A 27,125-nucleotide genomic window follows, 5' to 3' on the forward strand; every position below is an offset into this window, starting at 1 on the left:
GTGTGTTATATCAGAGTGTTACAGTGAGGGGTGTGTTATATCAGAGTGTTGAAGTGAGGGGCGTGTTATATCAGAGTGTTACAGTGAGGGGTGTGTTATATCAGCGTGTTACAGTGAGGGGTGTGTTATATCAGAGTGTTACAGTGAGGGGTGTGTTATATCAGAGTGTTACAGAGAGGGGTGTGTTATATCAGAGTGTTAAAGTGAGCGGTGTGTTATATCAGAGTGTTACAGTGAGGGGTGTGTTATATCAGCGTGTTACAGTGAGGGGTGTGTTATATCAGAGTGTTACAGTGAGGGGTGTGTTATATCAGAGTGTTACAGTGAGGGGTGTGTTATATCAGAGTGTTACAGTGAGGGGTGTGTTATATCAGAGTGTTACAGTGAGGGGCGTGTTATATCCGAGTGTTACAATGAGGGATGTGTTATATCAGCGTGTTACAGTGAGGGGTGTGTTATATTAGAGTGTTACAGTGAGGGGTGTGTTATATCAGAGTGTTACAGTGAGGGGCGTGTTATATCAGCGTGTTACAGTGAGGGGTGTGTTAAAGCAGAGTGTTACAGTGAGGGGTGTGTTATATCAAGAGTGTTACAGTGAGGGGTGTGTTATATCAGAGTGTTACAGTGAGGGGTGTGTTATATCAGAGTGTTACAGTGACAGGTGTCGGGTATATAAGTGTTACAGTGAGGGGTGTGTTATATCAGAGTGTTACAGTGAGCGGTGTGTTATATCAGAGTGTTAAAGTGAGGGGTGTGTTATATCAGCGTGTTACAGTGAGGGTGTGTTATATCAGAGTGTTACAGTGAGGGGTGTGTTATATCAAGAGTGTTACAGTGAGCGGTGTGTTATATCAGCGTGTTACAGTGAGGGTGTGTTATATCAGAGTGTTACAGTGAGGGGTGTGTTATATCAAGAGTGTTACAGTGAGCGGTGTGTTATATCAGCGTGTTACAGTGAGGGGTGTGTTATATCAGCGTGTTACAGTGAGGGGTGTGTTATATCAGAGTGTTACAGTGAGGGGTGTGTTATATCAGAGTGTTACAGTGAGGGGTGTGTTATATCAGAGTGTTACAGTGAGGGGTGTGTTATATCAGCGTGTTACAGTGAGGGGTGTGTTATATCAGCGTGTTACAGTGAGGGGTGTGTTATATCAGCGTGTTACAGTGAGGGGTGTGTTATATCAGCGTGTTACAGTGAGGGGTGTGTTATATCAGAGTGTTAAAGTGAGGGGTGTGTTATATCAGCGTGTTACAGTGAGGGTGTGTTATATCAGAGTGTTACAGTGAGGGGTGTGTCATATCAGCGTGTTACAGTGAAGGGTGTGTTATATCAGAGTGTTACAGTGACAGGTGTCGGGTATATAAGTGTTACAGTGAGGGGTGTGTTATATCAGAGTGTTACAGTGAGGTGTGTGTTATATCAGAGTGTTACAGTGAGGGGTGTGTTATATCAGCGTGTTACAGTGAGGGGTGTGTTATATCAGAGTGTTACAGTGAGGGGTGTGTTATATCAAGAGTGTTACAGTGAGCGGTGTGTTATATCAGCGTGTTACAGTGAGGGGTGTGTTATATCAGCATGTTACAGTGAGGGGTGTGTTATATCAGTGTGTTACAGTGAGGGGTGTCAGGTATATAAGAGTTATAGTGAGGGGTGTGTTATATCAGAGTGTTACAGTGAGGGGTGTGTTATATCAGCGTGTTACAGTGAGGGGTGTGTTATATCAGCATGTTACAGTGAGGGGTGTGTTATATCAGTGTGTTGCAGTGAGGGGTGTCAGGTATATAAGAGTTATAGTGAGGGGTGTGTTATATCAGCGTGTAACAGTGAGGGGAGTTTTATATCAGAGTGTTACATTGAGGGTGTGTTATATCAGAGTGTTACAGTGAGGGGTGTGTTATATCAGCGTGTTACAGTGAGGGGTGTGTTATATCAGAGTGTTACAGTGAGGGGTGTGTTATATCAGCGTGTTACAGTGAGGGGTGTGTTATATCAGAGTGTTACAGTGAGGGGTGTGTTATATCAGCGTGTTACAGTGCGGGGTCTGTTATATCAGAGTGTTACAGTGAGGGGTGTGTTATATCAGCGTGTTACAGTGAAGGGTGTGTTTTCTCAGAGTGTTACAGTGAGGGGTGTGTTATATTAGAGTGTTACAGTGAGGGGTGTGTTATATCAGAGTGTTACAGTGAGGGGTGTGTTATATCAGCGTGTTACAGTGAGGGGTGTGTTATATCAGCGTGTTACAGTGAGGGGTGTGTTATATCAGCATGTTACAGTGAGGGGTGTGTTATATCAGTGTGTTACAGTGAGGGGTGTCAGGTATGTAAGAGTTATAGTGAGGGGTGTGTTATATCAGCGTGTTACAGTGAGGGGTGTGTTATATCAGCGTGTTACAGTGAGGGGTGTGTTATATCAGCATGTTACAGTGAGGGGTGTGTTATATCAGAGTGTTACAGTGAGGGGTGTCAGGTATATAAGAGTTATAGTGAGGGGTGTGTTATATCAGCGTGTAACAGTGAGGGGAGTTTTATATCAGAGTGTTACAGTGAGGGGTGTGTTATATCAGCATGTTACAGTGAGGGGTGTGTTATATCAGTGTGTTACAGTGAGGGGTGTCAGGTATATAAGAGTTATAGTGAGGGGTGTGTTATATCAGCGTGTTACAGTGAGGGGAAGGTTTGATGTGTAGTCAGCTCTTAATTAGATGATCTCTGTCAGTTGAGCAGTTGAGGAGCCCCCGGGTTAGGGAGTGGAAAATCAACCAAGGTTCCTGCAGTAGATCATTAACCAGGGACTCCTGTGGCGAATTCCGTGTGTGTGGACAGGAGCGGGTGCAGCTATGATGTCTCGCTCGGTCGAATACACCGCTGGCAGTCACTGCCCAGACTCACACATGGAGCACTGGCAGATGGAAAAGGGACTAGGAGGTGCCCAGTGACCCAGCAGGGTTCAGCGTGTTCCAGAGAGCACAGCCAAAGGGAGAAATTGTCAGAGGAATTCGGTGGGCAATGTGAAGGAACTACTTGGTACGTTTGCTGTGCCGCATACCTGGTGTCTTCAGAACTTCCCGCAGTGCTGTGGTAACTGGCTGATGTGCTAAACCCTCTAGCGTGACACCCTGATGGTGAGGCTGAGAAATGTTAGCAGGCCAGGACTGATTTTCACAGGAGCCCCACAGCTGCCTTCCTGCAACCAGTCCGCGACTGGATTATATATCCTTCACTCTTCGAGAAGTGCATGGATCTGACATTAACCCTATCAGGGTCTTAGTCAACGAGTCCAATCTTGTAGAAATATAAAAGAAAAATATTTCTCAACCCCTTGTACATCTACAGGAGAGACGAGCCCTACCTTTTTATGGTGCTGTTGTCTATGAGTCGGAACTCAGTTTAAATTGTGATCCCATGATGGTCCAATGATACTGAGCCATTGTGCACAGAAAGGGCCCTGTTTCCATCTCCATTCCGGACTGAGTCTATCTGACCTCAGCTGGGCACCAATCCCCATCAGCCCCCTCTCAGGGTAAGGAAGGTTGCTGTTCCCGATCACTAACCTGGGATGCTTGCCGGATAGTGCCTGTGTGCACATCAGGTGAGGGCAGGATCAGGCTCAGCTGTGATGCCCTTTACAGTTGAATAGCCTGCTAACCTTCACTGCCTATGATCACACGTGGAGTCTGGGTGAGGCCCCGCAAAGTGCTTGCTTTTGTGGAACCAACAACAGTTAGTGCCCTCGCACTGGATCCTTCACACTGTGTCCTTCACACTGGGTCCTTCGCACTGGGTCATTCACACTGGGTCCTTCACACTGGGTCCTTCGCACTGGATCCTTCGCACTGGATCCTTCGCACTGGGTCCTTCGCACTGGGTCCTTCACACTGGGTCCTTCACACTGTGTCCTTCACACTGGGTCCTTCGCACTGGGTCCTTCGCACTGGGTCCTTCGCACTGGGTCCTTCACACTGGGTCCTTCACACTGTGTCCTTCACACTGGGTCCTTCGCACTGGGTCCTTCGCACTGGGTCCTTCGCACTGGGTCCTTCACACTGGGTCCTTCGCACTGGGTCCTTCGCACTGGGTCCTTCGCACTGGGTCCTTCACACTGGGTCCTTCACACTGGGTCCTTCACACTGGATCCTCTACACTGGGTCCTTCACACTGGGTCCTTCACACTGGGTCCTCCACACTGGGTCCTTCACACTGGGTCCTACACACTGGGTCCTTCACACTGGGTCCTCTACACTGGGTCCTCTACACTGGGTCCTTCACACTGGGTCATTCACACTGGGTCCTTCACACTGGATCCTTCACACTGGGTCCTCTACACTGGGTCCTTCACACTGGATCCTTCGCACTGGATCCTTCGCACTGGGTCCTTCGCACTGGGTCCTTCGCACTGGGTCCTTCGCACTGGATCCTTCGCACTGGATCCTTCGCACTGGGTCCTTCGCACTGGGTCCTTCGCACTGGGTCCTTCGCACTGGGTCCTTCACACTGGGTCCTTCACACTGGATCCTTCACACTGGGTCCTCTACACTGGGTCCTTCGCACTGGATCCTTCGCACTGGATCCTTCGCACTGGGTCCTTCGCACTGGGTCCTTCGCACTGGGTCCTTCGCACTGGGTCCTTCACACTGGGTCCTTCACACTGGGTCCTTCACACTGGGTCCTTCACACTGGGTCCTTCACACTGGATCCTCTACACTGGGTCCTTCACACTGGGTCCTTCACACTGGGTCCTTCACACTGGGCCCTTCACACTGGGTCCTTCACACTGGGCCCTTCACACTGGATCCTTCACACTGGGTCATTCACACTGGGTCCTTCACACTGGATCCTCTATACTGGGTCCTTCACACTGGGTCCTTCACACTGGATCCTCTACACTGGGTCCTTCACACTGGGTCCTTCACACTGGGTCCTCCACACTGGGTCCTTCACACTGGGTCCTACACACTGGGTCCTTCACACTGGGTCCTCTACACTGGGTCCTCTACACTGGGTCCTTCACACTGGGTCATTCACACTGGGTCCTTCACACTGGATCCTTCACACTGGGTCCTCTACACTGGGTCCTTCACACTGGGTCCTTCACACTGGGTCCTTCACACTGGATCCTTCACACTGTGTCCTTCACACTGGGTCCTTCACACTGGATCCTTCACACTGGGTCCTTCACACTGGGTCCTTCACACTGGGTCCTTCACACTGGATCCTTCACACTGGGTCCTTCACACTGGATCCTTCACACTGGATCCTTCACACTGGGTCCTTCACACTGGGTCCTTCACACTGGGTCCTTCACACTGGATCCTTCACACTGGGTCCTTCACACTGGGTCCTTCACACTGGGTCCTTCACACTGGGTCCTTCACACTGGATCCTTCACACTGGGTCCTTCACACTGGATCCTTCACACTGGGTCCTTCACATTGGGTCCTTCACACTGGGTCCTTCACACTGGGTCCTTCACACTGGATCCTTCACACTGGGTCCTTCACACTGGATCCTTCACACTGGGTCCTTCACACTGGGTCCTTCACACTGGGTCATTCACACTGGATCCTTCACACTGGATCCTTCACACTGGATCCTTCACACTGGGTCCTTCACACTGGGTCCTCTACCCTGGGTCCTTCACACTGGGCCTTTCACACTGGATCCTTTACACTGGGTCCTTCACACTGGATCCTTCACACTGGGTCCTTCACACTGGGTCCGTCACACTTGGTCCTTCACACTGGATCCTTTACACTGGGTCCTTCACACTGGGTCCTTCACACTGGGTCCTTTACACTGGGTCCTTCACACTGGGTCCTTCACACTGGACCCTTCACACTGGGGCCTTCACACTGGATCCTTCACACTGGGTCCTTCACACTGGGTCCTTCACACTGGATCCTTCACACTGGGCCTTCACACTGGATCCTTAACACTGGGTCCTTCACACTTCGTCCTTCACACTGGGTCCTCTACACTGGGTCCTCTGCACTGGGTCCTTCACATTGGGTCCTCTACACTGGCTCCTCTACACTGGGTCCTTCACACTGGGCCCTTCACACTGGGTCCTTCACACTGGATCCTTTACACTGGGTCCTTCACACTGGATCCTTTACATTGGGTCCTTCACACTGGGTCCTTCACACTGGATCCTTCACACTGGGTCCTTCACACTGGATCCTTCACACTGGGTCCTTCACACTGGGCCCTTCACACTGGGTCCTTCACACTGGATCCTTCACACTGGATCCTTCACACTGGGTCCTTCACACTGGGTCCTTCACACTGGATCCTTCACACTGGGCCCTTCACACTGGGTCCTTCACACTGAGTCCTTCACACTGGGTCCTTCACACTGGGTCCTTCGCACTGTATCCTTCGCACTGGGTCCTTCGCACAGGGTCCTTCACACTGGGTCCTTCACACTGGGTCCTTCACACTGGATCCTCTATACTGGGTCCTTCACACTCGATCCTTCACACTGGGTCCTTCACACTGGGTCCTTAACACTGGGTCCTTCACACTGGATCCTCTATACTGGGTCCTTCACACTGGGTCCTTCACACTGAATCCTCTATACTGGGTCCTTCACACTGGGTCCTTCACACTGGATCCCTCACACTGGGTCCTTCACACTGGGTCCTCCACACTGGGTCCTTCACACTTGGTCCTTCACACTGGATCCTTCACATTGGATCCTTCACTCTGGGTCCTTCACACTGGGTCCTTCACACTGGGTCCTTCACACTGGATCCTTCACACTGGATCCTTCACACTGGATCCTTCACACTGGATCCTTCACACTGGGTCCTTCACACTGGATCCTTCACACTGGGTCCTCTACACTGGGTCCTTCACACTGGGTCCTTCACACTGGGTCCTTCACACTGGATCCTCCACACTGGGTCCTTCACACTGGGTCCTTCACACTGGGTCCTTCACACTGGATCCTTCACACTGGGTCCTTCACACTGGATCCTTCACACTGGGTCCTTCACACTGGGTCCTTCACACTGGGTCCTTCACACTGGGTCCTTCACACTGGGTCCTTCACACTGGATCCTTCACACTGGGTCCTTCACACTGGGTCCTTCACACTTCATCCTCTATACTGGGTCCTTCACACTGGGTCCTTCACACTGGGTCCTTCACACTGGATCCTTCACACTGGGTCCTTCACACTGTATCCTTCACACTGGGTCCTCTACACTGGGTCCTTTGCACTGGATCCTTCGCACTGGGTCCTTTGCACTGGGTCCTTCGCACTGGGTCCTTCGCACTGGATCCTTCGCACTGGGTCCTTCGCATTGGGTCCTTCGCACTGGGTCCTTCACACTGGGTCCTTCACACTGGATCCTCATAGAATCATGGAAATTTACAGCACAGAAGGAGGCCATTCGGCCCATTGTGTCTGTGCTGGCCATAAAAGAGCTATCCCGCCTAATCCCACTTTCCAGCTCTTGGTCTGTAGTCTTGTAGGTTGCGGCACTTCCAGTGCATATCCAAGTACGTTTTAAATGTGATGGTGGTCTCTGCCTCTACCACCCTTTTAGGCAGTGAGTTCCCGACCCCCACCATCCTCTGGGTGAAAAAAGTTCTCCAACTCCCCCCTAATCCTTCCACCAATTACTTTAAACCTATGCCCCCAGTTAGTAACCTCTCTGCTAAGGGAAATAGGTCCTTCCTATCCACTCTATCTAGGCCCCTCATAATTTTATACACCTTAATCAAGTCTCCCCTCAGCCTCTTCTTTTCCAAAGAAAACAACCCCAGCCTATCCAATCTTTCCTCATAGCTAAAATTTTCCAGTGCTGGCAACATCCTCGTAAATCTCCTCTGCACCCCCTCTAGTGCAATCACATCCTTCCTGTAACATGGTGACCAGAACTGTACGCAGTATTCTAGCTGCGGCCTAACTAGTGTTTTATACAGTTCAAGCATAACCTCCCTTCTCTTATATTCTATGCCTTGACTAATAAAGGAAATTATCCCGTATGCTGGATCCTGGATCCTTCGCACTGGATCCGTCGCACTGGGCCCTGACATGGCTTGAGGCTGAAGCCTGAGTTCAGGGCACTGAGCAGAGCTGCTCCATTAGCAGCTGTACATGAGATTGGAGTCATTGTCACGTCACTCAGAGTTGTTATGGAATCAGAAAACGTTGGCATGGTAATGATATTCTGCCACTAGATGTCGCTAGCACATGCTGTTTATGTGACACGGCGGGCGGGGCGGGGGCGGGGCATCCTCCTGGGCGGAAGTGCAAAACGAGCCATTGCGAATCAGTGGCCTGTTTTACACCCCACCCGAATTTCAAGGAAATGAGTTGCTGATTTGCTAACGCCTGTTTTGCGAGACCTCATGGCTGAATAGCTGCACAGCAGAACTGTCCCATCGAGAGGAGTTTCTTTCTATAGTCTTTGATTGGAAGTACATTGAAGATTTGGACTGTCCCTCATTCTAATCTTGGCCCCGTCTATACTCTACATTACTTTGGTTGGGCATTCGGATGTCCTTGGCGCCATATGAAGTCTTCTTCGACTCATGTCATTCTTTAAACCCCATTCATTAATGATTCTTTTGCATATTACCCCTCAATAGGCAATCGCTTGGACGATGGGACCTCTGACGTGGAGTCCGAGCCGGACCTCCCGCTGAAACGAAAGCAGCGTCGCAGTCGCACCACGTTTACCGCGGAGCAGTTGGAAGAGTTGGAGAAAGCCTTCGAGAGGACCCACTACCCAGACATCTACACCAGAGAGGAGCTGGCCCAGAGGACCAAACTCACAGAGGCACGGGTCCAGGTGAGTTACATCGAGTATAGAGTCTACAGCACAAACAGTCCATTTGGCCCAATGGGTCTATGCCAGTGTTTCTGCTCCACACGAGCCTCCTCCCACCCTACCTCATCTCAGCCTATCAGCATATCCTTCTATTCCTTTCAACTCAACAAGAGAAACCTCAACCATCACCCCCAAAGTCTCCAACACAGAGAGAGACACCAAACAGACAACAGAGTGAGGGCCATTGGTTTATGCCCACGAGCTGCGATTGTTTTACTTTCTGTTGTAATGTTAGTCTAACGAGGCTGAAAGTTACGATCCAGCTTCAGCAAGACTGAAAAGTCTGACGGAACCGGGAACTTGTAATACTGGCGTATTCATCCCTCCCTCTGTCTCTAATCTTTCATTGTCTCCTTCACTGCTTTCTTGCTCTGACCCTCTGGCGGGGGGGGGTCACTGCCCTCATGGCTCCACCCGCTCCACCGTCATACCTTTGGCGGAGACCTGTTCACCCGGGTAATCGAGGCTTCTGTCAAAGTTATGGCAGCGCAGTGGGAGAAGCCCCAATAATTTAACACCCCCATTCCAATTCCAATTTAACACGTGTCCTGTTCCAATTGTGCCCTTTGACCTGCTCCTCATTTGAACCAAAAGCTGTTAACAACACCAAGTGCCAGTCCCAATGCGAGCCCTCTCTCCACTGGGTACCTTGCTCATTATCATCAGGGGACGGATCAGAGTTAAACATCTATGTTGCCCATCACCTGAGAGTGGAACCTGCATGGAGTATACCCAACACATGCACTATTAGCAAGGTATTATATTCACATAAACTGCTGACATCCCTTTGCTATATATAAGGGATGAATTCCCACTGTTTATCCTGCTTTTCCTGAGTTTCCAATGCTCTTCGGGAATCCCCCTATAGTACACTACAAAATCCTTTCCCTTCTCCAAATCACTTCCCAGTCATGCAATAGGAATGATGTGGAGATGCCGGTGTTGGACTGGGGTGGACAAATGTAGAAAGTCACACAACACCAGGTTATAGTCCAACAGCTTTATTTGAAATCACAAGCTTTTGGAGCGCTGCTCCTTCGTCAGGTGAAGTGACGAAGGAGCAGCGCTCCGAAAGCTTGTGATTTCAAATAAAGCTGTTGGACTATAACCTGGTGTTGTGTGACTTTCTACATGCAATAGGAACACTGTATAATGGGAGTGAATGGGAAGGAGATCTGGTCCGTTGGAATTCTCGACAATGTGATTGGATGAGAAAAAGTTTGGGCCATTAGGATTTTATACAATGGGAATGAATGATAAAGTGTTTGTTTGATTGGAAATTCTGTATAGTTGGAGTGAATGGGAAAGGGTTTGATCCATTGGGATTCTATACAATGGTAGTAAATGGGAATTTCATATAATGGAAGTATGTTAGAAAGAGCTTGATCGATTGGGATTCTGTACAATTCAAGTGAACGGGAAGGGGTTTAAGTCCATTGAAATTCTGTACAATGGGAGTGAATGGGAAGGAGTTTAAATCCATTGGGATTCTGTACAATGGGAGTGAATGGGAAGGAGTTTAAATCCATTGGGATTCTGTACAATGGGAGTGAATGGGAAGAAGTTTAAATCCATTGGGATCCTGTACAATGGGAGTGAATGGGAAGGAGTTTAAATCCTATATAATGGGAGTGAATGGGAAAGGGTTTGGTCCATTGGGATTCTAAGCTTTGATCAGCTATGTGTTTATCTGGTGATGCCCACACTCGGTGAATGAACAACATCAAAGTGTGAGCATGGAGGTTGTGCAAGGATGTTTGTTTAGTTTCATTTTTACACCAAGGCTCCAGGGAACTGTTTCAGGAACAAATCTCAGCAAAGGTCAGTTTCTGCCCTGACGACTGCAAACTGCACTGGTGCTGACTGGGTCCACAGCCTGCAGTTCACACAGGGTGAGGGCAGCACCATGCCCGTCACTGGCGCTGGGTCCACAGCCTGCAGTTCACACAGGGTGCGGGCAGCACCATGCCCATCACTGGCGCTGGGTCCACAGCCTGCAGTTCACACAGGGTGAGGGCAGCACCATGCCCATCACTGGCACTGGGTCCACAGCCTGCAGTTCACACAGGCTGAGGGCAGCACCATGCCCATCACTGGCGCTGGGTCCACAGCCTGTAGTTCACACAGGGTGAGGGCAGCACCATGCCCGTCACTGGCGCTGGGTCCACAGCCTGTAGTTCACACAGGGTGAGGGCAGCACCATGCCCGTCACTGGCGCTGGGTCCACAGCCTGCAGTTCACACAGGCTGAGGGCAGCACCATGCCCATCACTGGCGCTGGGTCCACAGCCTGCAGTTCACACAGGGTGAGGGCAGCACCATGCCTGTCACTGGCGCTGGGACCACAGCCTGCAGTTCACACAGGGTGAGGGCAGCACCATGCCAGTCACTGGCGCTGGGTCCACAGCCTGCAGTTCTCACAGGATGAGGGCAGCACCATGCCTGTCACGTCACTGGACCTTCACAGTGCTAAACATTCACCCAAGCTCCCGCTCTCTCACCGCCCCCATTTGACCTGAAGGCATTAGGGGTGAAGTTGGTCTTTCCAATAGTGGGAAAGGGGGCTTGTAGCGAAAGAGCCTCCTGTTCTACACCACATTGGATTTTCTTCCCATTCACTCCCATAAAATGGACTGTGGATTCATTACGAGCCCATTTCAAGCTACTGCCAAAGACCAATTTGACTCCCTGCCAGAACACAGCTGCTCAGGTGCCAAGCATCCTCCAATACATCATTCCTGTGTGAGAAGGACAGAGAGTGTTGGCAGGGTATTTGATAATGCAGAACACTCCAGCTGAGCCTAATACTGTCCTCACTCGATGCCCACGTACAGGAGGATCACCAGACAGTGATCAAGAGAAGGAACCCTGGCTGTTTTTTTTCCCCTTGCTAAACCAAGGGGCACTGAGGCCAATTGTGGCAGCCCCACTGCTGCCCTGGGTGAGATCAGTTAACTTAACACCGACCAGGGATTTAACCTGGGACTGTACTAGTCCATATGACTCCGCTACTCAATAGATAAACCTCGGTGAGATATTGGCCAGCCCTCTTGGTGAGATTTTGCTGCATCTCATTGGCATGGCTTCCCTTCCCTCCATGAGTATAAATCTTTAACCCAACATTAAAACTGTTTGCAAAGGGAAAGACAGCATGGATTGGAGATTTCGTTACTTTGACCCTCGGGCTGGTTCTCCGCCCCATACTCCCTTTGAGTGGGATTGCCCACTGAGAGTGGGATCAATGAATTCCCCTCAGTGGGTTTAACATGGCATTGGCTGCCGTGATACAGGTACAGTCGCACTAAAGGACTTCAGTTATGTGGAGAGACTGGAGAAGCTGGGGTTTGTTCTCCTTAGAGCACAGAAGGTTAAGAGGAGATTTAATAGAGGTGTTCAAAATCATGAACGGTTTCGATAGAGTAAATAAGGAGAAACTGTTTCCAGTGGCAGAAGGGTCAGTAACCAGAGGACACAGATTTAAGGTGATTGGCAAAAGAATCGGAGGCGAGATGAGGACTTTTTTTTATACAGCGAGTTGTTATGATCTGGAATGCGCTGCCTGAAAGGGTGGAGGAAGCAGATTCAATAGTAACTTTCAAAAGGAAATTGTATAAATACTTGAAAGGAAATAATTACAGGGCTATGGGGAAAGAGCAGGAGAGTGGGACTAATTCACCAAGGCTTCTTCGGCAGCACCTCCCAAACCCGCAACCTCTTCCACCTAGAAGGACAAGGGCAGCAGGCGCATGGGAACACCACCACCTCCAAGTTCCCCTCCAAGTCACACATCATCCTGACTTGGAAGTATATCGCCGATCCTTCATCGTTGCTGGGTCAAAATCCTGGAACTCCCTCCCTAACAGCACTGTGGGATTACCTTCACCACACGGACTGCAGCGGTTCAAGAAGGCGGCTCACCACCACCTTCTCAAGGGCTACTAGTGATGGGCGATAAATGCTGGCCTTGCCAGTGATGCCCAGAGCCCATAAGTGAATTAAAAAAAAAAAAATTGGATAGCCCTTTCAAAGAGCCGGCACAGGCACGATGGGCCGAATGGCCTCCTTCTGTTCTGTATCATTCTCTGATTCTATGACAGAATGTAGAACGCTGCCTCTCACCGATAGAGTCTCTCCCCAGTCCTATTACAGGGTATATTTGTAAGTGAATTATTTGGGGCTCTACATTCCGCCCCTCTCACCCTGCACCGTGTTTTCTGTAGAATCGGAAGATCAGTTGATTTGTTTGGTTTGTGTGTTTTATGCGCTGTTACTGCATTTCTTGTTTGAATGTCGGGATGCCCTGATTGAAATGGGACAGTTGGAGAGGAACGACTCGAACCAATACGTTGGACAGGGGTTTGAGACTCGCTACAAAACAGCAAAGCACCAGATGTTGTGGCAGCAAAGCACAAACGCTTGAGCTGGACCAGGGGGCAGATGAAAGTTTTTAACTGGGTAGCAACCCTGCCTGTCAAGAGTGGTTGGATTAGTGTGGGATGCTGTTGGGTTCAGCACCTCTTGGACTCACAGCCACGGCATCGCACACATGGTTTGTGGAACTACTTCATCGCCAAGCAGCAGAGTTCAACGCAAGCTGGACGCTGTGAGGACACCAAGTCCGGGAATACCACTGAAGTGGAACAGCAGATTGTAGGAGGTTTGAGCAGGAGGTCTGAAGCTGAGAAAGATCCCACAAACAGCAATGTGATAAATGACCAGATAATCTCTTTTTTTTTGGTGATGTCAGTTGAAGGATGAATATTGTCCAGGCCACTGGGGAGAACTCCTCTGCTCTTCTTCGAAATAGCGCCATGGGATTTTTTTACGTCAACCTGAGAGGGCAGATGGAGCCCCGGTTTAATGTCTCATCTGAAAGACGGCACCTCCGGCAGTGCTGCACTCCCTCAGTATTGCAGTGGGAGTGTCGGCCTAGATTATGTGCTCAAGTCTATGGAGCGGGGCTTGAACCAAGGACCTTCTGACTCAGAGGCGCGAGTGCTACCCACTGAGCCACGGCTGACACACGAGTCTCGCATCCTAAGCTTTTGGGACCAAATGAAGCAAGCAGAGAGCTGAAAGGCAATGAGCAGAGCACACCAAGACTCCCTCCTCCCACACCTCACCTTATAGGCGGCCATCATTCCCTCAGTTAGACCTCAAGCTCTTCTCCATCATCAGTTCGTCACCTCACTCTCCGAGATTTCCACACCGCCGAAGAAAATCATTTGTCAGACGTATGATCCGATGAATTGTCGGGGGCACCGGGGTGGGGGGCCGACTTCTGCCACTTGCCTGATTTCTCGAGGCTCCCATAAAGACCCTCTCAGCTCTCGGTGGCGGCGGGGGATGGGCAGAGTTTGGGGCTGTGCGAGCACTTCAGTGATTAATGTTTGCAGTCTTTGAGAAGGCCCCAGAGAGGTTGAGGGATCGACGCTGAAATGTAGAAAATGTTCGAGGGATCGGTGGGCTTGAAAGTGGTGGGAAGAGGCAGGATCTGCCAGTGAGAAATCCTTCAGGAATGTCTGCTGACAACAGCTGTCGCCTTTATTTTTTTTCCCTACAAACAAGCTTTTCTTTAGATTTTCTACCCCTCAAAGCTAAGATTTTGTGTGAGCCACTCACTTGTAAATGAAATAATAGTAAAAAGGTCCTTCAGCTACGTTGAAGCAGAATTTTACCGCCCAGAAGGAGGCCATTCCGCTCCTCATGCCTGTGCCGGCTCTTTGAAGTAGCTGTCCATTTAGTCCTACTGCCTAGACCAGGGTTGCTGAGATAAACAGTAGCCGTCCAATTTGGGTTTTTGGTGAGTAAGTGCCACTTGATAGCACTGTTGACGACTCCTCCCACCACTTTGCTGATAATTGAGAGAAGGCTGATGGGGCGGTCATTGGCCAGGTTGGATTTGTCCTGCTTCTTGTGAACAGGACTACCTAGACAATTTTCCACTTTGTCGGGTAGATGCCAGTGTTGTAGCTGTACTGGAACAGCTTGGCTAGATGCGCGGCTAGTTCTGGAGCACAAGTCTTCAGCACCACAGCTGGGATGTTGTCGGGACCCGTAGCCTTTGCTGTATCCAGTGCACTCAGCCATTTCTCGTGGAGTGAATCGAATTGGCTGAAGACTGACATCTGTGATGGTGGGGACCTCAAGAGGAGGCCGATATGGATCATTCACTCAGCATTTCTGGCTGAAGGTGGTTGCAAACGCTTCAGCCTTGTCTTTTGCACTCACGTGCTGGGCTCCACCATCATTGTGGGTGGGGATATTCATGGAACCTCCTCCTGTTGTTTAATTGCCCACCACCATTTATGACTGGATGTAGCAGGACCGCAGAGCTTTGATCTGACCCGTTGATTGTGGGATCGCTTAGCCCTGTCTATAGCATACTGCTTCTGCTATTTAGCATGCATGTAGTCCTGTGTTGACTCCTCATTTTCAGAAATGCCTGGTGCTGCTCCCTTTTCAGACAGCTTTTCCTGTGCTTTACCTGGTTGGGAACGGGTTAAAATGCCATCGGAGTCCCGTGTACCTCACGGAGCCCCGATTTGCATTTATTAATGAGACCGCCAGGAGCTTCAGCCATCACCAAAACCAGCGGCGTTAAAATGGGGGAATGGAGCGGGAAATGGCACCGTTCCATTTTAGCTGCTCCACCGTCCCTTTCCTGCCAATCGGGGTGAATTAAAATCCCTCCCTATTGTGTTCATGGTGCAGCCGGGGCTCAGTGGGTAGCATTCTTGCCTCTGAGTCAGAAGAGCATGGGTTCAAGCCCCACTCCAGAGACTTAAGCCCATAGTCCAGGCTGACACTCCCAGTGCAGTGCTGAGGGAGCGCTGCACTGTCGGAGGTGCCGTCTTTCAGATGAGACATTAAAACAAGGCCACGTCTGCTCTCTCAGGTGGATGTAAAAGATCCCATGGCACTATTTCAAAGAAAACCAGGGGAGTTCTCCCTGGTATCCTGGTCAATATTCAACCCTCAATCAACATCACTAGAACAGATTTTCTGATCATTATCACATTGCTGTTAGTGGGACCTTGCTGTGCGTGAATTTGGCTGCCGTGTTTCCTACATTACAACGACAACTACACTTCAAAAATACTTCATTGGCTGTAACGTGCTTTGGGACGTCCTGAGGTTGTGAAAGCTGCTATATAAATGCAAGTCTTTCCTTCCTTCCTTTTTTTCCTTTTCTTCTCTTTCTTTTTAAAGGCTCAGTTGTTCGCACCCTCGCCTCTGAGTCAGAAGGTTGTGGATTCAGGTCCCACTCCAGGGACTTGAGCACAAAAATCTAGGCTGACACTCCCAATGCAGTGCTGAGGGAGTGCTGCACTGTCGGAGGTGCCGTCTTTTGGATAAGATGTTAATTCGAGGCCCCGTCTGCCCCCTCAGGTGGAGGTAAAGATCCCACGGCACTATTTCAAAGAAGAGCAAGGGAGTTCTCCCCAGTGTCCTGCCCAATATTTATCCCTCAATCAACATATCAAAAACAGATTATCTGGTCATTATCACATTGCTGTTTGTGGGAGCTTGCTGTGCGCAAATTGGCTGCCGCGTTTCCTACATTACAACAGTGACTACACTTCAAAAAAGTACTTCATTGGCTGTAAAGCGCTTTGGGACGTCCTGAGGTCGTGAAAGGCGCTATATAAATGCAAGTCTTTCTTTCTTTCACTGGCTGTGTTTGGCTGATAACATGTTGCAAATCCATCAGTAAAAGTGGAATTGTCATCACCAAGTCTTTGTACAGATGAGCAGTCACGTTACACATAATTTCATTTGTGAGTGAATGGATTTATTTAAACAGCAGAAGCCATGTGACACAAACATGTTCCTCAGTCATGGGACAGACACACAGCCGGGATACTGTGAGAAGTATTCAGTCTTCTCTTGTGTGCGAGGAGCATTGAGATCATTAACGCTCTGTGACCCCAGCGCACACTGCTGAATGGGAGGGATAAGAGCAGGTTAGATAACGTTGGGTACAGGAACAAATAGGAACAAACAGCATTAAAGAGTCTGATGGGCAGCAGTCAGCTCATGTATCGCTGTGCCTCTCTCGCACCACACTCACTGGGGGTCATTCTGATTGTGCATTAGTGTAAAATGGGTGAGAGTGAATCAGCAGCCCGTTTTACAGCTCTCCCCATTTTTATTTCCACTGATTTCAATCAGATGTAAAACGGGCTTACAGCATCGCACAAAGTCAAGATCGACCCCACTGTGTCTCTGATGCACCCCGTATTGCAGTGTAGAAATTGGTTCAGGCTGAGCTGGTTTTGCAGGCATAAAACAAATGCCTAAGGATCGAATATGGCGGGCGCCATGCCGCACTCGTTCCACACTGGGAGTGTGCTGCCCGTCATATTCACTTATAGGGCCCACTGGAAACATCCACGCAAAGGTTTAAGGTCTTTTAACTTATCTTACTATAAAGCCAGGAGGTGCAGGAGTGCTCCCCGCGCTCCCCCCAGCCCCACACTCTCCCCCCAGTTCCACACTCTCCCCCCAGTTCCACACTCTCCCCCCAGCCCCACACTCTCCCCCCCCAGCTCCACACTCTCCCGCTCTCCCCCCAGCTCCACACTCTCCCGCTCTCCTCCCAGCTCCACACTCTCCCCCCCAGCTCCACACTCTCCCGCTCTCCTCCCAGCTCCCCACTCTCCCCCCAGCTCCACACTCTCCCGCTCTCCTCCCAGCTCCACACTCTCCCCCCAGCTCCACACTCTCCCGCTCTCCTCCCAGCTCCACACTCTCCCCCTCTCCCCACAGCTCCACACTCTCCCCCCCAGCTCCACACTCTCCGGCTCTCCCCCCAGCTCCACACTCTCCCCCCAGCTCCACACTCTCCCGCTCTCCTCCCAGCTCCACACTCTCCCCCTCTCCCCACAGCTCCACACTCTCCCCCCCAGCTCCACACTCTCCGGCTCTCCCCCCAGCTCCACACTCTCCCCCCCAGCTCCACACTCTCCGGCTCTCCCCCCAGCTCCCCACTCTCCCCCCAGCTCCACACTCTCCCCTCACCCCCCACCTCCACACTCTCCCCCCAGCCCCACACTCTCCCCCCCAGCTCCACACTCTCCCCCCAGCCCCACACTCTCCCCCCCCAGCTCCACACTCTCCCGCTCTCCCCCCAGCTCCACACTCTCCCACTCTCCTCCCAGCTCCCCACTCTCCCCCCAGCTCCACGCTCTCCCCTCTCCCCCCAGCTCCACACTCTCCCCCCAGCCCCATACTCTCCCCCCCAGCTCCACACTCTCCCCCCAGCTCCACACTCTCCCGCTCTCCCCCCAGCTCCACACTCTCCCGCTCTCCTCCCAGCTCCACACTCTCCGGCTCGCACCCCAGCTCCACACTCTCCCCCCAGCTCCACACTCTCCCCCCAGCTCCACACTCTCCGGCTCTCCCCCCAGCTCCCCACTCTCCCCCCAGCTCCACACTCTCCCCCCAGCTCCACACTCTCCCCCCAGCTCCACACTCTCCGGCTCTCCCCCCAGCTCCCCACTCTCCCCCCAGCTCCACACTCTCCCCCCAGCTCCACACTCTCCCGCTCTCCCCCCAGCTCCACACTCTCCGGCTCTCCCCCCAGCTCCACACTCTCCCCCTCTCCCCACAGCTCCACACTCTCCCCCCAGCCCCACACTCTCCCCCCCAGCTCCACACTCTCCCGCTCTCCCCCCAGCTCCACACTCTCCCGCTCTCCTCCCAGCTCCACACTCTCCGGCTCTCCCCCCAGCTCCACACTCTCCCCCCAGCTCCACACTCTCTGGCTCTCCCCCCAGCTCCCCACTCTCCCCCCAGCTCCACACTCTCCCCCCAGCCCCACACTCTCCCCACAGCTCCACACTCTCCCCCCAGCCCCACACTCTCCCCCCAGCTCCACACTCTCCGGCTCTCCCCCCAGCTCCCCACTCTCCCCCCAGCTCCACACTCTCCCCCTCTCCCCACAGCTCCACACTCTCCCCCCCAGCTCCACACTCTCCGGCTCTCCCCCCAGCTCCCCACTCTCCCCCTAGCTCCACACTCTCCCCCCAGCTCCCCACAGCTCCACACTCTCCCCCCCAGCTCCACACTCTCCGGCTCTCCCCCCAGCTCCACACTCTCCCCCCAGCTCCACACTCTCCCCCCCCAACTCCACGCTCTCCCCTCTCCCCCAGCTCCACACTCTCCCCCAGCTCCCCACTCTCCCACCAGCTCCACACTCTCCCCCTCTCCCCACAGCTCCACACTCTCCCCACTCTCCCCCCAGCTCCACACTCTCCCCCTCTCCCCACTCTCCCCCCAGCTCCACACTTTCCCCCTCTCCCCACTCTCCCCCCAGCTCCACACTCTCCCCCTCTCCCCACTCTCCCCCCAGCTCCACACTCTCCCCCTCTCCCCACTCTCCGCCCAGCTCCACACTCTCCGCCCAGCTCCACACTCTCCCCCCAGCTCCACACTCTCCCCCCAGCTCCACACTCTCCCCCTAACTCCACACTCTCCCCCTAACTCCACACTCTCCCCCTAACTCCACACTCTCCCCCCAGCTCCACACTCTCCCCCCAGCTCCACACTCTCCCCCCAGCTCCACACTCTCCCCCCTCCCCACTCTCCCCCCAGCTCCACACGCTACCCCCAGCTCCACACTCTCCCCCTCTCCCCACTCTCTCCCCCTCTCCCCACTCTCCCCCAACTCCACACTATCCCCCCAGCTCCACACTCTCTCCTCTCCCCCAGCCCCACACTCTCCCCTCTCCCCCCAGCTCCACACTCTCTGGCTCTCCCCCCAGCTCCCCACTCTCCCCCCAGCTCCACACTCTCCCCCCAGCCCCACACTCTCCCCACAGCTCCACACTCTCCCCCCAGCCCCACACTCTCCCCCCAGCTCCACACTCTCCGGCTCTCCCCCCAGCTCCCCACTCTCCCCCCAGCTCCACACTCTCCCCCTCTCCCCACAGCTCCACACTCTCCCCCCCAGCTCCACACTCTCCGGCTCTCCCCCCAGCTCCCCACTCTCCCCCCAGCTCCACACTCTCCCCCCAGCTCCCCACAGCTCCACACTCTCCCCCCCAGCTCCACACTCTCCGGCTCTCCCCCCAGCTCCACACTCTCCCCCCAGCTCCACACTCTCCCCCCCCAACTCCACGCTCTCCCCTCTCCCCCAGCTCCACACTCTCCCCCAGCTCCCCACTCTCCCACCAGCTCCACACTCTCCCCCTCTCCCCACAGCTCCACACTCTCCCCACTCTCCCCCCAGCTCCACACTCTCCCCCTCTCCCCACTCTCCCCCAGCTCCACACTTTCCCCCTCTCCTCCACTCTCCCCCAGCTCCACACTCTCCCCCTCTCCCCACTCTCCCCCAGCTCCACACTCTCCCCCTCTCCCCACTCTCCGCCCAGCTCCACCCTCTCCCCCCAGCTCCACACTCTCCCCCAGCTCACACTCTCCCCCTAACTCCACACTCTCTCCTAACTCCACACTCTCCCCCTAACTCCACACTCTCCCCCCAGCTCCACACTCTCCCCCCAGCTCCACACTCTCCCCCCAGCTCCACACTCTCCCCCCTCCCCACTCTCCCCCCAGCTCCACACGCTACCCCCAGCTCCACACTCTCCCCCTCTCTCCCTCACTCTCTCCCCTCTCCCCACTCTCCCCCAACTCCACACTATCCCCCCAGCTCCACACTCTCTCCTCTCCCCAGCCCCACACTCTCCCCTCTCCCCCCAGCTCCACACTCTCCCCCTAGCTCCACACTCTCCCCCTCCCTCCCCCCTTTCCCCCACTCCACCTCTCCCCACTCCACCCTCCCCTACTCTTCATCCTCGCCCCTTCTCACCCACTCCCCCTCTCCCCCACTCCCCTTCTCACCATCTCCCCCACTCTCCCTTCTCTCCCCCCACTTTCCCCCGCTCTCCCACTCTCCCCCACTCTCCCCCTCTCCTCACACTCTCCCCCCTCTCCCGCTCTCCTCTTTCACCCTCTCTACCCCTCCTCCCCCTCCCCGATTCAAGGATGATCCAATATCTCGGCCTGTTTCTCTCTGATCAGCCCCTAGTGTCTCGGGCGCGCCCCAGTGAAGGTTATGCCTGGAATATTATTCTATCTCTTTCAGGCGCTGGCAGACCTGCTCTGCACTTCCACCACTTGCTGCTTTCATTTCCATCTCGTTTTATTGTCTCATTCAACGTGGAAATGCCGCGCGAGCCCATTAAAGGGTTTAATTGCCGCGAGGGTGTAACGTTTTAAGGGAATGGCGATGGTCGACAGTCTCATTTTAGCGACGCCAACCTCCGGAACATTTTGTGAGGAAAAAGCAGCTGAAGAAGTGGCCTTGGCGGAGGCTGCGATTGGGAAGGTGTTGGTGCCAAACGGGAAGGTGTTGGTGCCAAACCAGAGCTCCCGCTCTCACTCTGTCAGCTCTTGTGTTTTTAGCTGCGCTCTGTTACACTTCAGCACCTGGAAGACAATTTATCTTCATAAAACAGGCAGGCTCCAATTGAGGGAGCGATGTTGGGCCTCTCCCCTGTGTAAGGGATCACTTACTGGCTTGTCTGACAAATTGCAGGAGCTGATCCTTATCTTCAGCTCCTGGTGTAATTAATCCCAGATCCTCTGTACTGACACAATCCTACCTGTCCGACACTCATCCAGGCTTTCTCCTGCCTTATCTCTCGCTCGTTCTTTTCTTATCCCTTTTCTTCCTCTCTAAATCTCACCTTCTGCCCTTTTTTTTCTCCAGTCCTCTGTCCTCCCCCGCCCCCCCCCCCACCGCACCCCCCCCCAAGGTTGCCACCTCTGGTTGGACGTATTCCAGGAGGCTTCATCACATGACTGACCACCTCCCCGCCCCCTGCCATTGGTCCCTTGACACGTCCATCCTCTCGGACAATCCTAGAGGGTTGGCGACTGTACCAACCCCCCACATCCCGTTCCCAATCTCCTCCCCCAATCCCCTCCTCGCTAATCCCCTCCCCCCTCCTGAAGGGTTCTACAGCACTGAATGCCCCTCACCCAAGTGGCGGTTTTTGCTGTGTGGTCCATTCAATGTTCTGCAGCAGGAATCCACGCTGATGTTCTTCCTTTCCTTTCCCCACCACAGGGCACCTTGACCAATGGTAGCCTGTCTACTGCCTTTACCAACTGAGGTCAAGGATCTCAAACATAGGCCGGGGATGGAACCTGGGCCCCGACTGCTCTGTGTGTGGGGCTCAGTACCACACCGGGTGGTGCATTTACCCATTGAGGTATGAGAAGAGCCAAGTTACGTTCTTTAAATGTAAACTGGAGGCATTTCACGTGCTCAATGGGACCTGTCTGGGTATCGGAGAATTTGAACAGCTGAGATAAACAACCTTTCTTTCTGCTGGGTTGAGGAATATCGGGCAGACTGCTGGAGTTTATGGGACCCCAGGTTCCTCACTCAGTCTGTCGCAAGGATTACATTTCATTACCAATAAACCTTTATTCTGGTAACTTAATCTACAGTGAGATACAGTCTAAGGAAATCATCGTTCCTTACACAGTCTCCAGCCTCGTGAAGCAGAATCTCCCCACATGGTCCTCTCTGAGAGACCCATGGTTAGTCTCGGACTACTAACGCAGAGAGGCATCACCTGGGAAGGGGTTGGAGTAGTGAGACACAACAACAGTCCCATTACCCAGGAGCGATGAGGAGAGAGGACAATGTTTGAAAATGGAAGGGTCATCCTGTTGAAACTGCACTGTGTGCTCTCTCTGGCTTTCAGATCCTTTCTATCATGAGGAGCCTAAAGCTGTACACAGACCTCTAACTAGGACCTAAATTTATAATTTTTTCATTACCCTGAGCTAGCAGAGTGGAAAACTAGCCAGGCCTCCCACTATCGACTGCCCATTGATCCCTCAACAGGTGAGAACTGGATGGGATCTGGCTGTGATGATATCCAAAGTCGAACAGCCCATCGACACTCGCTGCTGAGGCTGATATACGAGGAATCATCACTGGACTGAGCTACAGACAGTTTACCAGCACCCGTGGATCCGTTACCCCAGCAACGATCAGGGTCTTTGGGGCAGGATGGGAGAGGGGAAACGCAACTGGAAAAGAGGAGGGGGAGCGACTCCAATGTGAACTTTGAAATGTGATCTAGATTGGGAAAAGAATAGTTGATTCGTGATCCCCATTCCCTGAATCCACTCCATCTTTAACTGCTCCCCAACTGCAATCTCCAAAGATTCTCTTCAACCACAACACAACTACTTTCAATAAATATTGGGTAAATATTGCTACTGTCGAATTTCTCTGTCACCGCCCCCAACCCCCCCACCCCCTTCCCCAAAGGACTGCAGCACACCAGACAAAGATTAATGTTTCGTTTTTATGGCTCTGACATGTTCCTCTCCTGACTGTGAAATTTAATAATCTGACACAGAATGTAGTTAGAGACAGTGATAAGCCGGGTTGTGTAGGCCCGAGCCTCTCTAGTGTTACCTCAGGGGTGACGCACTGTCTGCTTTGACCAGGGATTTCGTTCTGAGCCCGGGTTCCCTGCTAAGCACTTTCCCTTCTGAGGGACGGAGTTAAAGAGAACATAAAAGGGAGGAGGGGTTTTGTGGACAGGGAGGGTCAGGGTTCAGCTGTCTTGCTGAGAGTTGCAGTGAAATCTATCCGGTGGGGCAGATGGGAGTGTCTGATGTTGACCTGCAGTAAATAACCCACTGCAGACCGCTGTTTGTTTTCTCACAGTCGGACTCCGTACACCAACTCTTGTCTTCCCTCCATGTCATTCTCCATCACTGTTTCTCCCCCCCGCGCCCCCCCCCCCACCAACCCCCCCACCACCACCACCTGCCGCCTTGGCCTACCTGCCAGTACGAGCCGAAGATGCAGAAAAGGGAATTCTGAAATTAAATTTGATTTAAGACTGAGCTCCCCCCAGAAAAAAAATGAGCTCGTAGTTACAAAATTAAGAGACTGAACCACTGAACAACACCCATGATTCAGAGGCCTACTGAGAGCCCATTGCAATGGTGCCTGAGGAACTTCTACTTGAGGCCTAAGTCGTATCCTAGCAACCGTGTCTGTCTCAGTTTTGACTCAGTGATATGCCATAAAAAAAAGCACATGACTGACTCGGGGCTACTGGGCTACGGCAATGCATCATAACTATGGCGCACTTTTAACTTAAAGCTTCTGAGAGGCCCATTGACATGCCATAACAACAGACTACAGTTAGGCTTGAGGCCCAGTAGTGTGGCCTAGCAACTCGGTGCAGCTGAGAGGACTACTTTAATCCTAGAAGCATGTGAGTGTTTCTGACTCTGTCTATGTAAGGGTCTTGTAATGTGTTATAGCAACAGTGCACATGTGAATCAGACCCAGTACTTTAGCCAAATAACTTGTCATAGTGCCAGTCCATGTCCAGCTACGCCCTTTATACATCTTTGTTCAGGAAGGCAACAGGTTAAGGATGTGTGATGTAAGTTTAGAGAAATATTCTGGAGTTTAACTCATTTATCTTAGGGAGCAGGGAGAAATTTTACTTTACCTTCCCTCAGCAGATTACACAGGTGGGGTAGGGTCCATTATAGGGTAAATTGTACACGGGGTGTGAAAGGAGATTAATTCAGTGAGGTAGAGTTCATGATAGGGTAGAGTGTACATGTGCTGTGGGAGGAGATTAAATGGGTGAGCAGAGTCCATGATAGGGTAGAATGTACAGAGGCTGTGGAAGGAGACTAAATGGATGGGTTGAGTCCATGATAGGGCAGAGTGTACAGGGGCTATGGGAGGAGATTAATTAAGTGAGGTAGAGTTTGTGGTAGGGTAGAGTGTACAGGAGCTGTGGAAGGAAATTAAGTGGGTGGGTAGAGTCTATGATAGGGTAGAGTGTACAGGGGCTGTGGAAGGAGATTAAGTGGGTGGGTAAAGTTTATGATAGGGCAGAGTGTACAGGGGCTGTGGAAGTAGTGGGATTGACAACTGATTGGCCATTTTCCTTGCTGTGCCTCCTTGGGTTCTCCAGACATTGGCCGAATGTTTCAGTGAAACACATCTAGAGTGGCCTGTTTTTCTCAAGTTTGAATGGGCTGGTATTGGAGACAAATTTGACTCCAGGTGCCCCGGTTAACGGTTGTGCTAACTTCAAACTGGATATTTTGGAAAGCAATCCTGCTCAAAATGCGTCCTGTGCTCTGAACGTTCTAAAGATGTCATAAATTAATTTGAAAAGGCGTCAGTCTTTGCTGTGAAGCCAGGCTTCGATTCAGAGTGTAATCCCAACCAGGCTTCCGATGAGTTGCAATTCGGCCTGTTTCTGTAAAACAAAAGATCTCTGTGTAGCTGGAAGCTCAACGCAAACAACTCCCACTCACACTCGCAACTGTTACTGTCAGTTTTCATTTGGAGGCAGTCTTGTCCATTTCCCACTCAGTTCCCATAGCAGCCAAACCTTGTGATTCATGTCTCGGTAAGCAGAACCCACATGGGTCAATTCTATACTAAGGTCTGACTGTAAATATTTTCACACACTCGGTTAGTCTGCACTTGGATATGTTTGCAATGCACTTGACATTACTTCACCTTTGACCCTCCGATGTCAGCGCTCTTTTCCTTGTTCTGGGGATGTGAGTCACACTGGCAAAGCCGCATTTATTGCCCATCCCTACTTACCCTGAGGGCATTAAGAGTCAACCATGTTGGTGTGGGACTGGAGTCACGTGTAGGCCAGACTGGGTAGGGCCAGCAGGTCCACTTCCCCGAAGGACATAGTGAAGTGGTTGGGTTTTTATGGCAATTCAACAACTTTCATGGTTATTTGATCTGCTGCCAGCCCTTAAATTACCAGATTTACTGAATTCAGTTTCCCATAATTGCCCTTCACGTTATGGTACAATGAACTCATTTGTGTGGGTATGTGTGCAGGTCTGTGCAGGTAAACACTTACCTCTATGTGTCTAGGTCTGGGGTTTCACATGTGTATGTAGCTGTGTATCTACCTCTCTCCCTGCCATGAATAGCCTCCCAGGACCTGTCCTTTTAACATGCTGGGGCAGCACTCGGAGATGCTACAGTGGGCTGCAATGTCCCTGGGCTAGGGGAGGGGAAGAATCAGCCAGGATTCCTATTCCTAGTCACTATCCGGGTGACTGCTGATGGAAAGCGCATCTGCTCAGGGGACGGAACCAGTTTGGCTGTGATGCCTTTCACAATGGGAGCCCACCAAAGATCAACACCTTGGCTCACAAATGGACGGGTGGACACTTGGGTGAAATACCGGAGGAGGATAACCATTGCTCACGGAACTGAACCCCAATGAGAATCTGCATCTTCAGGAGAGGTGGGGAGAAAACGGGAGGGGAGAAAGGTGTGGACAGGTGCGTGTGGACAATAACAACAACAACTTGCATTTATATAGCACCTTTAACGTAGAATAATCATCCCAGGTGCTTCATAGAAGTGGAAATCAGACAAAAATGGACACCAGGCCAAGGAAAAAGATATTAGCTGGAGTGACCAAAAGCTTGGTCAAAGAGATGGGTTTTATGGGAGTGCGAGATGGAGCGGTTTAGGGAGGAAGTTCCAGAGTGTAAGGCCCAGGTGGGGTGAAGGGAGGGGGGATGCACAAGAGGCCAGAGTTGGAGGAACAGAGAGCTGGGGGCAGGGGGAGGGGAAAGGGAAACAAGGAAGTGATCTTATCTGTGATCGAGACCATGGATGGAGTGAGGGCAAGGTCAAGGAAATAGCCACACACACAGGATAAATATTCCATTTGTGAGATTCGGAATGAGGGGAATTAAGAGTGTGCTGGGCATTTCTCTCTCTGCCATCCCCCGGGTGCCCCATTCTCTGCTCTCCTATCCTAGCTCTTCCAATCGGTAGATTTCCGCTGCACTCGGTAATATTCTTTCTCCAATTTTCAGGTTTGGTTCAGTAATCGTCGTGCGAGGTGGCGTAAGCAGGCCGGAGCCAATCAGCTGGCAGCTTTCAACCACCTGTTGCCAGGAGGCTTCCCACCCACTGGAATGCCAACCTTGCCGCCATACCAGCTGCCTGAGTCATCGTACCCAACAACTACCCTCTCCCAAGGTAAGGGCAACGTCCAGTCCAACACGTCGGTTTGGCAAACAACATGATGGTGAAATTGGTCTTCACCAGCAGTGCGAAATGGGCTCGTAGCGAATCAGCTACCCGTTCTAGACCACTTCAATGGGCAAGATGATCGGGCGCGGTCTAGAACCAGCTGCGACTCGCTGTGAGCCTGTTTCACATTCCTAGCAATTCCACCCCCATGTTTGGTAGAACTGACATTCAATTGGTGAAGACACC

The 27,125-nt window shown here is 52.0% G+C and overlaps 1 protein-coding gene across 1 annotated transcript in view; it reads left to right on the top strand.

The window, feature by feature from the left end:
* The window catches only part of pax7a (paired box 7a), a 273,084-nt gene that overhangs the window by 178,985 nt on the left and 66,974 nt on the right, over positions 1 to 27,125 (top strand). The window contains exons 5-6 of the mRNA XM_085967556.1: positions 8,599 to 8,801; positions 26,720 to 26,914. Coding sequence (XP_085823682.1) covers positions 8,599 to 8,801; positions 26,720 to 26,914 — 398 coding nt within the window. The remainder of the gene's footprint in view (positions 1 to 8,598; positions 8,802 to 26,719; positions 26,915 to 27,125) is intronic.

This window comes from Somniosus microcephalus, chromosome 25 (genome assembly GCF_052327205.1).
Source record: "Somniosus microcephalus isolate GS21.2 chromosome 25, FLI_Smic_1.0, whole genome shotgun sequence".
Taxonomy (NCBI): Eukaryota; Metazoa; Chordata; class Chondrichthyes; order Squaliformes; family Somniosidae; genus Somniosus; species Somniosus microcephalus.